The sequence below is a fragment of the Brassica rapa genome, chromosome A06 (genome assembly GCF_000309985.2).
Source record: "Brassica rapa cultivar Chiifu-401-42 chromosome A06, CAAS_Brap_v3.01, whole genome shotgun sequence".
Taxonomy (NCBI): Eukaryota; Viridiplantae; Streptophyta; class Magnoliopsida; order Brassicales; family Brassicaceae; genus Brassica; species Brassica rapa.
Genome location: NC_024800.2, coordinates 3,961,048 through 3,975,855, shown reverse-complemented (window position 1 = coordinate 3,975,855; position 14,808 = coordinate 3,961,048). Strand labels below are relative to the sequence as shown.

At 38.6% G+C, this 14,808-nt stretch overlaps 1 protein-coding gene across 3 annotated transcripts; it reads right to left on the bottom strand.

Moving 5' to 3' along the window:
• Positions 1-7,105: 7,105 nt before the first annotated feature.
• On the bottom strand, positions 7,106-14,289 carry LOC103871801 (dynamin-2A). Of its 3 annotated transcripts, none has more exons than XM_033273278.1 (22): positions 13,861-14,289; positions 13,497-13,547; positions 13,285-13,405; positions 13,109-13,213; positions 12,701-12,762; positions 12,414-12,531; positions 11,998-12,334; positions 11,640-11,787; positions 11,248-11,349; positions 11,044-11,163; positions 10,732-10,815; positions 10,521-10,648; positions 9,905-9,989; positions 9,664-9,787; positions 9,429-9,505; positions 9,278-9,334; positions 8,875-9,019; positions 8,647-8,786; positions 8,196-8,309; positions 8,028-8,095; positions 7,771-7,943; positions 7,106-7,665 (listed from the first exon to the last, which is right to left on the bottom strand). In XM_033273278.1, exons 1-22 carry the CDS (start codon positions 13,999-14,001, stop codon positions 7,418-7,420), a joined length of 2,748 nt encoding a protein of 915 aa, XP_033129169.1. In that variant the 5' UTR covers positions 14,002-14,289; the 3' UTR covers positions 7,106-7,417. The 3 variants fall into 3 exon arrangements, with proteins under 3 accessions (XP_033129169.1, XP_033129170.1, XP_009148355.1); XM_033273279.1 differs by having other exon boundaries at positions 13,109-13,177; XM_009150107.3 differs by having other exon boundaries at positions 7,418-7,665; positions 13,109-13,201; positions 13,861-14,288.
• Between the last annotated feature and the right edge of the window lie 519 nt (positions 14,290-14,808).

Here is a 14,808-nt window from a genome sequence, read left to right as displayed (position 1 = left end):
TGATTGGGAAGCTGCGATGAAGATTGCTTTAGATGCGAAGAACAAAATCGGTTTTGTAGATGGATCACTCTTACGTCCTCTTGAATCCGATCTAAACTTTCGCGTTTGGTCTCGTTGTAACAGCCTTGTTAAGTCTTGGATTCTTAACTCGGTATCAACTCAGATCTATCGTAGTATCTTGCGTTTGAATGATGCTACAGATGTTTGGCGTGATCTCCACAGTCGATTCCATATGACAAACTTACCACGAACTTACAACCTCACACAGGAGATACAGGATCTGCGTCAAGGCTCTATTTCTCTATCTGATTACTTTACCAAGCTCAAGACCTTGTGGAGTAGTTTGGAGAGTTGTGAAGAAGCTGATGATCCTTGTACGTGTGGGAAAGCCACTCGGCTCCATCTGAAAGCTGAGCGTGCTAAGATTGTGAAGTTCTTGGCAGGACTCAATGAATCATACGCTGTGATTCGTCGTCAGATAATAATGAAGAAGACTCTGCCTTCTCTCACTGAAGTTTATAATATTCTTGATCAAGATGACAGTCAGAAGAGTTTTGCGACTGCTATCTCACCTGCTGCCTTTCAGGTATCTGAGACTTCGGTTTTACCGTCGAGTGTGTGCTATGTTCAAACAGGAGCTCACAAAGGCAAACCTATTTGCTCGTTCTGCAACAAGGTTGGTCACATTGCGGAGAGATGTTACAAGAAGCATGGCTTCCCTCCAGGTTATACTCCACGAGGAAAGACACCTGAGAAGTTTCAGAAATCACCCTCTGTTACTTCAGCGGTTCCTACCTCTTCTAAACCTGAAGTGAAGTCTTCCTCTCTTGACAACTTAATTGGTAATCTCTCTAAGGACCAGATTCAGCAGTTCATAGCTTTGTTCAGCTCTCAGCTTCAGAACCCACACGTCTCAACTCAGGGTGAAGCATCTACTTCTCAGAATACTAATGAGCTCCCTGGTATCACCTTCTCCCATTCTACTTTTTGCTTCATCGGTATTCTTACTGTTTCACAGAACATTATGAACAATGGTACATGGGTTCTGGACTCTGGGGCTACTCATCACGTTTCCCATGATAAAGAACTTTTTGTATCATTGGATACGACCATTACTAGTTCTGTGAATCTACCTAATGGCTCTATGATCAAGATCAGTGGTGTTGGTAACATTCAACTAAATAAACACGTTCTACTTCGGAATGTTCTGTTTATTCCAGAATTTCGCTTGAATCTCATCAGCATAAGCTCGTTAACGACTGATCTTGGCTCCAGAGTTATATTTGATCCCTCTACTTGTGAAATACAGGATCGTACCAAGGGCTCGATGATTGGACAGGGTAGAAGAGTTGGGAATCTGTATGTGCTGGATATCAAAGAAGCTTCTGTGAGAGTGAATGCAGTGGTGGATATTGGTACTTGGCACAACAGAATGGGTCATGCTTCTTACTCGAGGCTTGACTTGATTGCTGATAATCTAGGGACTCTGAAGCAGAAGAATAAAGGAAACTCCTACTGCCATATTTGTCACTTGGCAAAGCAGAAGAAGCTTTCATTTCCTTCTCCAAACAACATATGTAATTCAAACTTTGAGCTTTTGCATATTGATGTTTGGGGACCATTTTCAGTTGAGACAGTGGATGGATATAAGTATTTTTTGACTATTGTGGATGATCATTCTCGAGCTACTTGGGTTTATTTAATGAGAACAAAGGATGAGGTTATTAAGGTGTTTCCAGCGTTTGTTGCTCAAGTTGAGAATCAGTATAATGTGAGAATTAAGGCAGTCAGATCAGACAATGCACCTGAGTTAAAATTCTCTTCTTTCTTTTAAGAAAAGGGTATTATCTCGTATCACTCTTGCCCTGAGACACCAGAACAGAATTCGGTGGTGGAACGTAAGCATCAGCACCTGTTAAATGTCGCCAGAGCCTTCATGTTTCAGTCTCAAATGCCTCTTGCATATTGGGGCGATAGTATCTTAACTGCAGTGTTTGTCATCAATCGCACACCTTCTCCAGTGATTGGTAACAAAACCCCATTTGAGATACTAACCGGTAAGGTTCCTGCTTATGATCAGATGAGAACATTTGGTTGCTTGTGCTATGGTTCAACTTCACCAAAGGGTAGAAACAAGTTTCAGCCGCGATCAAAGGCATGTGTTCTGTTGGGTTATCCTTCTGGCGTCAAAGGTTACAAGCTCTTGGACCTGGAAACACACAAGATTTCTGTTTCAAGGAATGTTATCTTTCATGAAGATATTTTTCCGCTTGCCTCTACTCAACCATCAGATGACAGCTTGAAACTCTTCACACCATCTTCTCCTTTGTCCTCAGGTAATGATCAATCACCAATTCCATCACAAATTTCTCCATCTCCTGATCTTCCATCACAAATTTCTTCTCGTACACGAAAACAACCTGCTCACTTGCAGGATTATCATTGTTACAATTTCGATTCAACCATCACTTATCCCATTTCATCTTTCCTTTCATATTCCAACTTATCTCCTTCCTACTTATCTTTCGTCAATAGCATTACTAAAATCCCAATCCCTCAAAGTTATTCTGAGGCCAAGGACTCTAAAGAATGGTGTGAGGCGGCTGATAAAGAATTTGGAGCAATGGAAGCAACAGGAACGTGGGAGATGGCTACCTTACCGGCTGGGAAGAAAGCAGTTGGGTGTAAGGTGTTGTATTCTTTGAAGTATAATGCAGATGGCACTCTTGAGAGACATAAAGTTCGTGTGGTTGCTAAAGGTTTTACTCAGAAAGAAGGTTTGGATTATACTGAGACTTTCTCCCCTGTAGCAAAACTCACGACAGTTCGTTTCTTATTAAAAGTTGCAGCATCAAAGAACTGGTTTCTGCATCAACTTGATATCTCAAATGCATTTCTAAATGGGGATCTCGATGAAGAAATTTATATGAAGATACCAGATGGATATGCAGAGAGGAAAGGTATCACATTGGCTAAAACTGATGTCTTTCGCTTGAAGAAATCTATTTACGGTTTAAAACAAGCTTCCCGCCAATGGTTTCTTAAATTCTCTGCTGCCTTATCACGTTTGGGTTACACAACAGGCACAAGTGATCATACACTCTTTTTAAAATCATTTGATGATGGTCACTTCCTTGCTGTGTTGGTTTATGTTGATGATATCATTGTGGCTGGTTCAAGTGCTTCACATTCCAGGCAGTTGATACATGATCTTTCACAACAGTTCAAGCTTCGAGATCTTGGTGTTCTTAAATACTTCTTGGGTTTGGAAATTGCTCGTACAAGTCGCGGTATTTCTTTATGTCAACGCAAATATGCTTTGGAGATGTTGACTTCTACTGGCATGTTAGGCTGCAAACCAACCTCTACACCTATGGTTCCAGATTTACATCTGGCTTTGAAGGATGGAGATCTGATTGATGAGCCTGAACGGTATCGAAGTCTGGTTGGTAGGTTGATGTACTTAACCATTACACGCCCTGATATTACATTTGCTGTTAACAAGTTGTGTCAGTTCTCCTCTGCACCAACAACAGTTCATCTCAAGGCTGCTTATTGTGTATTACAATACATCAAAGGCACTGTGGGACAAGGACTCTTTTACTCTGCATCTTCTGATTTGTCTTTAAAAGGATTTGCTGATGCTGATTGGTCAACTTGTCGAGATAGCAGACGGTCTACTACAGGTCTTTCAATGTTTCTTGGTGACTCTTTGATCTCTTGGCGATCAAAGAAACAGGATACAGTCTCTTGCTCCTCAGCTGAAGCAGAGTACCGGGCTTTAAATAGCGCTTCTAAGGAGATGATTTGGCTTATCAAGTAGTGGATATTATGACTAAACCTTTGTTCCCTCAACAGTTTTATCATCTTATGTCCAAGATGAGTCTTCACAATATCTTTGGAAGCTCATCTTGAGGGGGCCTATTGGTTTATGTATACCGGTTTAGTGGTTTGATTAGATTAGTTGGTCTAATATCAATTGTATAGCTGAATATATATACACATGTAAATGATGACTTTAATTAATAAGAGATATTTTATATTTCTCCTTCTTCTCTCCCAAGGAAGCTTGTACGTAACAGACACCAAATCAGTCTTGTTGCAAACAATCACCAACGGTTTGTTCGCGAACGAAGACTTCAAGCTGTGGAAAAGAGAAGCCTGCTGAGCAATGGTGTAGCCACAAGAGCCATAAACATCCAAAAAGAACAAAACAGCAGCTCGAAGATAGGCCAAGGCAGTGATACAACACATCTCGATGATGTTACGGTCTTCCATCGGCCTATCCAAGACCCCTGGCGTATCGATCACCTGATACCTCAAACACTTGTAATCAGTATGACCAACAAAGAGCGACTTCGTGGTGAAAGCGTACGACTGAACATCCACATCAGCTCTCGTAACTTTGTTCATAAAAGAACTTTTGCCTACGTTAGGACATCCACAGATCAAGAGAGTTCTTGTGTTAGGGTCTATCGAAGGAAGCCTCGCCATGTGCTGCCTTACCTCCTCGAGATAAGCCAAACTAGGACCGACTCTCTTCATGACAGTACACATACGCCCCAGAGCAGAGACTTTCAAGGACTTGCATCGGTACAGAGAATCACCATACTTGACTAGCTTCACGTAATCGCTGGCGACTTTGGTGATCAGCTTCTTGGCGGTGTTGAGCTGACCGAGAGCGAGCTTGTAGTGATCCTTGCAGTGCCGGCTTTGGGGTGGTGCTGAAGGTGCAAATGCACTGGGCCCTTTTATTTTCATTAGAATTTTTTACCTGTTTTAGGGCCTTTATTTTTTGAATTTTACTTGTTTTAGGGCCTTGATTTGTTGAGTTTTACTTTTTTAGGGCCCTATTTTTTTGAATTCTTTAAAATCATGTATTTACGCAGGTAAATTTTATTGTATGGCACAGGGCCCACATACTATTTAAGCCGGGTCTGGATCCTTGTCGTAGAGGACGTTAAGAAGGTTGTCGTAGAAGGGATGAATCTCTTCGAGGCGAGGAAACTCGTCGACGATGGTGGAGAGCTTTTCGACGAAGTTTGATTGTGTGAACTTGATTTTTCTCATGTAGAAGCTACGGAGTTGGCTGATGTTGTTGCTCTTGTGGGTAACTGTTGGTGTCTGGCGCTGAGTGCGTGAGAGGATGATGTCAACGAACTTTTTTCCATCTGGGACAACAGTTATCTTCTTGAAGTTAAACTTCACCATTGCTTTTTAGCTTATCTGACATGCATAAGAATCATTACATAACATGGAGTTAGGAGAGTAGTAACATAGTTCTGAGATTTCAATGACTGAATCCACATCACCAGTGCCGTCCCAAAAAATTCTGTGGCCTAAAGCATATTTAAAAATAGTGGTTAACTTTTGTTTAAAATTTTTTTTCTGTAAAAACGTATATTAATTTAGATCATCAATAAATATTAGGGAGTTATTTTATAAAAAGAAAGGATAAAATAACTTTTAAATAAAAACTATAAAACTATCAAACTATATATGAAAGATGAAAATATATTGTGATAAACATCTAAATAATCGAATGAAAAAAAAAAATATAGTAGCAAAAGCCAACTAACACAAAGAAGAAAAAACATTACTCAAAAGAAAACCACGCTAACCAACGAAAATGAGTAAAAAGATGTTGCATTAGACATTGAGCTACAATCATTTTATTGCAATGTGGCCTTAAAAACTGTGATTAATATGTGGCCTTAAGAACTGTGATTAATATGTGGCCTAAAGCACAAGCTTTAGCTGCCTTATGGCAGGGACGGCACTGCACATCACAAGAGCATCAATTCAATGAACTGTACGATCAAACAAAAATCTCTGTGATAAAACATTGTGCATGCAATAAGATAGGTTTAGAGAGTAATTATAAGAGCATATGAAGAGTGTACGGACAATGTACAACAGAGTTTATAGGGTATACAGTTAAAAGAGATTGCGAGTTCGTAAAATAAAGAGAGTCGTGAGAAGACAGACATACAAAGAGATTTCGAGTTTGTGGAGAAGACGAACGCCGGCCGCGTGAGATGAATTTGAGGTATGTTCTAAAATGGATTCCTATATATTAATCACAAAAAGTCAGAACCTTCTGAATGTGTTGGAAGGTTCTGTTTGGCATAGGGGTGTTCAATCCGGATATCGGTTCGGTTTCGGTTCGGTTTTTTTCGGTTTTCGGTATTTCGGTTAGTAAAATATAACTACCATTCTAGATCCATATTTACTTCGGTTCGGTTCGGTTTATATACCGTCGGTTTTCGGTTTATTCGGTTTTATACCAAAAAAACATAATTATTTTGTTTGAGATCATATTATATGAATTTTTAGTCATATTGTCAAGATAGTCATTTATTAAAAAAATATTACATGTTCAAATAAATGAACAAATAAGTATAAATGATTCTACCGTCAAATAAAATAATCAAATCTATAACTAAAATCAAAACTTGAAATTTTGAAAATAAAAATATGAAACAAAACAGAAACATGAAAGAAATTTTTTTTCACTCTTCCATATTTAGTGTTCATTAAAATCATGCTTTTTCAATTGAAAACTTTCCATTAATTATTGTCCATCAAATTTATAATCTTCATATTAATTTAGTGAAGACTAAAATAAATCAAAAAGATAAAAAAAAAACTTAGAAAATAAAATGTCTGAATTGCGATGTATTGTTATTTAGTTATAGTTCAAGTGTTTTACAAATTAAGGTTTTTTATTACTATAAAATTATGGTAATAGTTATTAACACAAATTTAAATTATGTAACAAATAGATTTTCATGTATTGTTATAAAATAGATACATAATTATATGTTTCTACTTTTAATCGGTTTTATTCGGTTTATTCGGTTTAATCGGTTATATACCAAACCATATCCAAATCCTACGGTTTTTATAAAATTATATCCATTCGGTTTATATGGTATATACCAAAACCAAACCATATTGTCTATTTCGGTTCGGTTCGGTACGGTTCGGTTTTACCATATTGAACAGCCTTTGGCATGTTAATTACGGGCTTCTATAAGGTTTAGAGTTTGCGGGCTTTTAAACTTGGACGCCGACCGGATATTACAAGGCGTTCACATAATAATTTTAGAAAAAAACTCAAAAAGTAAACATAACTTCCAAAATATTGCATGAACATGCCCCTCAAAAATAGAAAGGTCCACACTTGCCCAAAAATAGTTGCCAAAAACAAAAAGTTGAATAAAGAACAAAAAAGATTCAGACAGACATGGACTCATGAAACAAGCACAGAATGTGTGATAATATCTATCTACAAAGAAGACAAAACACCGGTCCCCTTCTTAAACTAGTAAAATAAGAGTGACTTAGTCCCAGAATACGGGACCCAAACTCCAGAGAAAGAATCAGTCTCCGTTTTTTTTCTTTCTTTCAGGTTCTAATACCTGTAAGATGATCCACCCTGTGGTGGTGCTGGTGGAAGCCGGTTCGGGGTGGTGCGGCGGCTGCTACCAGAGCCTGGTGATGGTAAATCTCCGTTCTGGGCAGGATCGCTGTAACGGCGGCTGTGACTGTGACCACCTGATCCGTATCTTGACAGTGAATCTGACCCTCCATTACCAGCGGCGTTGAAGGCATTCATCCAGTCATCCCCTGAAGAACCTCCACTGGTTTTTGGGCTACTTTCTGCGGGTCAAGAGATACCACAATGAAGTTTAACAACAGCCGATGTATGTAACGTAGCCCACAATAGCCAGCATTGCACTGCCGAAATCAAGAAAAATAATTTACCAGTGGAACCGTTGTCAGACCAACTTGAAGCAGCAGCAGCTCGGTTGTCATGAACGCTAAGCTGCCTTGTGAGCTTAGAAAGAAGAGAGGATTGTTTCAGGTAACGCTCTCTTTTTCCTTTGACGTTCTGATCCTCTTGAATCAATGACTCAATCCTCTCATTGCCTATTGCACTATAGATCAAATACAAGAGAGCGCAGATAAGCACACCGCAACTGAAATGAAATTCGTCACAAGGTGGAGGACCGATATTGAACCTGATAGAGCTGTATAGTTGATTCAGCATGTCTTCTTTTGATTTCTCCACTTGACAAAGAACAACAGCCTGTTTAATTCATGTTGCTTAGTATCACGACCGAGGAACAACTGGAAAAGAAAAAGAGATGAACAAGGAAACTTGGAGCTATAGATTAAGCATAGTCCACCTTTGGAACATTGGCTGCAAGACTGTTAAGGACAGCTTCAACGTAACCACGTACTTCTTGGGACATCCACCGAAGTTCCTCTTCTGGATCGACGGGTTTCCTAACCATCTTATCCTGAAATGCAGACAAGATCACAGCATAAGTAACCTCTATCACGGATACCAAGCATAAATGCCCAATATGCCAACTCGACAACAATTTCCACGTTCACTAAGACATCGTTAAGTTTTTTTCACTCTTCCAACAAAACATGTTTTAACTCTTCAACGTAAAGTTTCTAAAGTTCTTCCGTTCAGTGTTTCAAGCACATCGAAACCTTTGTAATATAGAGTTGGAAGTTCGTCAGTGATAAATGGTAGTGCATAAGACTAGTGAAGATATCTAGCATAGATCTTAAGGAAGGGAAATACGAAAGATAGATTAAGCGTAGAAGTTGGCCATGATGACTCACAAGTGAACCTTCTGAAAAACTCTGTCTCATGGAAATATTGCCCACTTGGCCTCCTCGAGCCTGAATAACCTTCTGCAACTTATTAATCCACTCGTTCTTATCGACTGCACTCTCAGCCTTAAGCACAAGGGAATTGTGAGCTGCAACATAATCGTTTGAGGAAAAGCTCATATAAGAAGGCATAGAAGATTAAGAAGTTTGAATTCTGAAAATGATTGGTTCACGTACCTTTTAGTACAGTCTTATAGGGAACCTTGCAGGTTATTTTAAATATTAGACCTGGTCCTTTTGGATCAGGTCCGTTTGCCTTCTTGTCCTTCGAACTCTTTGATTTTTCTACTTCTTCCTCAGGAATTTCTTCAATAGTGCATTCCTGAGTGTTTAACAAAGTTTACGAAAAAGTAATATCAGAAAAACAGGAAAAGTGTTATTTATAGAGCATCCACATTTCTCATTGATAATATCAGTAGTATACGAAATTCGAAGCATGAGCTTCACAACACACAAAGTAATTGTAAATCTCTATGGAAATACCAGTGTGTGTGGGATAACAAGGTGGATATGAAACAATTTTATTAGCCTTATCTATTTTTTTGACAGGAGTAAAGAAAGAATGGAAAGAGAATGATACCTCCAAAGTTATTGTGCCCCGGAAGTTTCTTTCTTCTTGCTTTTTGGTATAGCCCAGCTAGGAAAAGGTAAATGGATAAGCAAGTGATTACAGTGCTTCCTCCCTGCAGATATTTGGATAAACACCGGAAGGATATACACTAAATACTAACCTTTCCAGTTTTCTCATTTAGAACAAACCATCGCCTACTCCATCCATTTGTTTTTGCACTTTTCTTCATTAAGTACCCTATATGAAAGAGTGATTATTTGTTATAGACCTTGGAAGTTGGTTTATCAAGGGTTAAGACGAAAAAGACGGAAATCATGCAACTCATGTAAAAGGATAGGGGGGGAGAATTAAAGTTTTTCGACAGCAACTGTGTAGACGTATAATAGGATACCAACCTGCTGTTATCTCTCCCTCAGGTCCAGCAGTTTTCAGACCAGAGACCTCCGGCGTCTCTTTATCTTGCGGACTAGGTTTGTCTTTCATTGATTTCATGCTACCATCCGGCTGAGGACTAGCAGCCTAAATACATGCAGGTATGAGAATTATTTAATTAAGTACTTTCATGAACGTTAATGTAATACCATAAAAAGCATTTTCCACGACGAGGATTCAAATTAATTTGAAATGAAGACGCACCCTGCTTAAAAGGGACTGCTCAGCATCTTGTCCCTTCTTAGAAGATCGTCCTTTCAGCTCATCCTCGCGACGTTGTCTTTCCATTCTGATGAATTCAATACATCGTCAAAAAGATAGAAATGATTTTCGGTCATGAACCATGAAAACAACAATTTTGGAGTTCCCCAACAAATGTGCAGATACAGAAATACAACTGCTTGGATACCAAAGTCCAGCCATAGAGATTCTAAAAGAAGCATACTGAAGTGACCATAAACACCCCTACCAGCCAGGCTAACAAGTATACAGAATCCGCAATCAGAAAGCATGGTAACTATATCATTAAGGTATTATCTCACAGGAAAGAATAACAAAACCATAAAGATGGTTGACAAGAAGTATAAGAAAATAATGGAATAGATCAATGCCAAAGTTGTCCTAAGCGAACACTCGTACACAGGTTTCTAGTAATGAAAGCATCAAACCCCTAAATGCTCTAATTACAAACAAACACGCAAAAACAAAAACATAAAGAAATTATAGAATTCAACAAAGATCAAGCCATGGCCCTCATTAAGTCCGAGTACAACCATTAAGAGTACAAAATAAAATTGAAAAAAAAACAAAGACAGTATACCTCCTTTGCACAAGACGGATAAAATGCTGAGGTGGTACAAAAGCCCGTTCCATATCGACTAGTGCAACCACCATTTTCTTGGCTTCATTCTTGAAACCATCAAGTGCTGCACTTGCTATAGCTACAACCTGGTTGATCATTTGTTAGAAAGGAACAGCTATTATCGAAATGATAAAATGCTACTGAACAAAACACCACCCAACATTATTACCTCTCGCTTGAAAGGAGGATATCTCCCGAGTCCAGGTGTAGCATTTGCAGAGGCTGAAACTATGTCAACAAGAACTCGATGAACCTAATCAAAAGTTGACCGTATTAGCTCAACAGAGAAATAAGACAATCCAGAGATCTGGATGCATAATATTTGGAGTAGGAAATATATACTAAGACTTAAATAAGTAGATAAAAGCACTAGGACAAGAGAAAACTTAACAAAAACTCTCGGCAACGTTCAGAATAATTAAAGTGTCAAAGTGAGACGAATGCAGTAAATTACTGAGATTGAATACTACTGCATGCACACCTCATCAACACAAAGACGTGCAGGGTCTTTAGCCAACTCGAGAACAATCTTTATCAGCGACCTCAACCCTTTCTCTGGAGATATAAGATAAGGTTGATAACCATCTGCCTCCAAAACAACCTGATAAATTCAAAAAAGAACCTTGAAGTTTAGTGTCAAAACATATCTCGTGCAGAAAATTTTAGGAAAGAAGCAGACACCCACCCTTTTAACATTGTTCAAGTCAAAATGCCTATCCAATGGAAGCTGCTTGATTCGGTTGGGAAAATTTCCTTCAAAACTTGCAACAACTTTCCAACCACTTCCCTGAATAAAAAAGACTGTTAGAGTAAAACGTACACCCAGTTGCAAAAGGACTTCAGCATGAACTAAAAGAACACAAGTGCAAAAAATGTAACTCAACCCCTCAGTGGGCTTATACACTACCATAAACCTCAGCTATCCGATTTTATGAGATTTCCCACGATATAATGTGATCTAACCAATCGTATGTTAGCAAGATACTCTGATTGCTAATATTAAGACAGTTCCTCTTTTTCACGATATGTTTGGATTTCCAACGAAAGTTTAGTTTATTTATGTAGGAAAGTACTTACTCCACCACCAGCCAAGTGGAGAAGAAATTTTTCCTCAAACTCACGGCAAAGCTCCAAAGCTATAGCCCTTGTACCTTCAGCACTGTTAACGAGTTGTTCCCCAAGCCTCGCTAGCTCGTTCTGCACTATTTGAGACTTACCCTGGAGCCTGTACAAAGAATTTGAATAATGAAAACAAGAAAAGACGCCTAAATATACGAGACAAGAAAACAGCTTGGGAAAATAATCATTTTCCCTGTCTGGCACATAAATGTAAGTATCTCGGTAACAATCATCACGGATTAATAGGTGAAACAATTGGTCCAACTCTCCTTTATGACACTAATGACAAAAGATAATATATAGAGAGAAGAAATACCCAGACAGGATACTTGGAAGCCTGAGCTTCATTCTGCTACGGATCTGGCTAGCAAGGGTGTCCACCAAGGCAACTCTGCCAAGCTTGCTTTGTGGGGCCCCAGTCAAAATGGACTTCAGACTTTCACTCTCAGCCCGCCATGCGGTTTCTAAGGAGTTCTCACCACTTCCAGACTGTGCTGATGCAATTGCAACGGATTGGCCAATAAGAGCTACCCATGGGATGTCAGTTGTTTTTGGCGGTCCTTGATTTGAGAGAAGAGCCTGAACAGCTGCGAGGGCTTTCGGATTCTCTGCAGCCTGGTCAATTTTCCCAATAATGCCAACTGTCCTAGTGCCTAGTAAAGTAACAGCCATTGGTAAGTATAAAATATAAACAATAAAAGAAAGCCAGATTGAAAAATCTAATGTACTCACTCTCTGGATCATGCTCCTTCGCAATCTTCAGTGCTCGGGAAGATGAAATTTCAGATGCCTGGCTAGCAGGGACTATAACCAGAAGTATGGCATCATTGTGTTGCGCGTATTCAGCAATCTTGCAAAGAGATCCCCCAAAACAAACAAAAGTTTTCAATAAGGAATAATAACAAACATGATAGTGAATCGATGTTAGCATTTCTGCAGGCAATCCGATTAATATTGTTGAAATCTTATGTTTCATGGTTGTCAGGTGGATGAAGGGCATGAAAAGGTCCAAAGCTCACCATTGAATCATCCACAATTCTCTGGTCCAGTCCAGGCAGGTCAACTAATTTCAGTGGGGGAGCTGAAATATACAGTGCAAAAGAAATATGTTATGATGATGATCTAATAAAATTTAACACTAAGACAATGCATGTCATATGTCACTACTCAAGTTCAAAAGAGTATTATTTGTTTTAAAGCTCCATTAAATATATTATATGTTACCCACCAACTTACAGCTTTAATCTCTTAAACAGTGCACTAAATTGTAGGAGTATATGGGATGGGGGTGGCAACTTATTACACCTGACCAGTTCACTGATATCAGAGATATACTCTTATCACCCAATTAACATTAGCTGAGGATGTGCTACTTTAAGAGTAGACAGGCATGCCACTAACAATTGTGCAATTAAAAAAGGACTTACCTGTGCTGGTACGAAGGTTTAAATATATTTGATCACGATTCTTCCCTGAGGCTCCTTTGCTAAGTCTATCTTGGAGAGAGTGTCTCAGAGCACCTATAACAAACCCAATGTCGAACACAATGGTAACATTATGAGAAGATTGGTTAAATCCATTCTATTGATAGAGGGAGACTTACTTGCTGAAACTTGTTGAGATTTACTGTCGATTTGCAAGATAATAGCCTTGCTGCTCAAAGAAGCCTCCCTGCTCAAGTCAATTATTATAGGAGCTCGTGTAGCACCATTCTCACCCGTAGGCTGTCCACAGCAAGGCCAGCGTGATTTGAATGAAAGGTATGATCCAATAATAAACATTAAAAACTCACATAAGACTCGATGTACTACTTACCAGGACTGGATGTCCAATAAGACTGTTCAGAACTGCAGACTTCCCAGCTCCCTGGTTCAATAAGCAAAAGGATATCACTTAGATCTCAACACTTAGAATTTAATTTCCGAACTACCTACCTCAATGAAGCAATTCATTCTCAAATCCTTCTACTAGAGAGTTAAATGTTGATCAAAAACAGATTAGATCAGAAACTAGAGTATCTGACAAGCAGATCTTAAGGCAAATATCAAAACAAATGAGCTATCAAAATCGTTAAACAGAAAAATATCTAATCGAGATCCACCGATAACGAATCTAATATTAAACAACACTCGAGCACGGGCCTAACACACACAAGCAGATCGAGGAGGAAGGAACTCACCACATTTCCCAAGGCTACAACGTTTAGGAAAGTGGCGGGGCGTCTAGAAGAAGAGGTCTCATCGGGATCTTCGTCGGCGAGCAGAGACGCGGCCTGTTTCATCGAATCTGAGAGCTGGGACAACTCATCGATCGCCTCCATCGCGAATCGAGATCGAAAGTAGGAGATCTGGGGGGAAGAGAGGAGTCACTAGATTGGATCTGGCGAGAACCGTAACCGGCGGTTACAGGAGGATTCTTTTTCTCGGTCGTGGTGGTATGAAGCTAAGATTGTTCGTTCGTCTCCGTTTGGGGATTTGCTTAAGAGCGGAGACGAGGTCCTCCTATAGAGACGACGTAGGATTGATTCAAAAAGGCACGGGACGAAGGTTCGGATTTCAAAACAGTTGCAATTAATCTCATACGACTCAAGTGGCTTCCTCTTTTTTTATTTCCCCCTTTTTAAAAATTTCCACCAAATTATAATGTTTAGAGAATTTATTTATTAAAAAATCTTGATCGTGCAAATAAAATGTTTTTTTACAGAAACAAAAACTAAAATTTATATCTTAACTGGATTAAAATAGTTTTTGAAAAAAAAAACAAAAACCAAAAACTATTTCAAAAATCAGAAACAACCAACACCAAATAATGTTAAGCTTCATGATATCACTTCCTAAAAGTATACCATTTGTTAGGTCCACTTAAATTTTTGTATAAAAGGCATTTTTACCTATTGCTATTTTCATTTCTATAATAGTATTTAGAGGTGAAATTATTCTAACCATCTCTATTTTTTATTCTATAATATAAATTTTATTTTTTATTCTATGTTTAGAAATTACTATTATAGAGGAATATATTGAAGATATCTCATTTTTATTATAATTTTTTTTATTTTAGAAATGAAAATAACAAAATATATTGGAGATTGTGTTATACTTATTCAGGTTATTTGATTATCTCGCAC

Bases quoted from the DNA above. Each gene is read 5' to 3' on its own strand.
- LOC103871801 (XM_033273278.1), bottom strand. From the start codon at position 14,001: ATGGAGGCGATCGATGAGTTGTCCCAGCTCTCAGATTCGATGAAACAG. The intron at 9,990-10,520 runs GTATACTGTCTT...TGAATTCATCAG, and splicing joins ATCCGTCTTGTGCAAAGGAG to AATGGAAAGACAACGTCGCG. The intron at 9,020-9,277 runs GTATCATTCTCT...TTAAACACTCAG, and splicing joins GGGGCACAATAACTTTGGAG to GAATGCACTATTGAAGAAAT.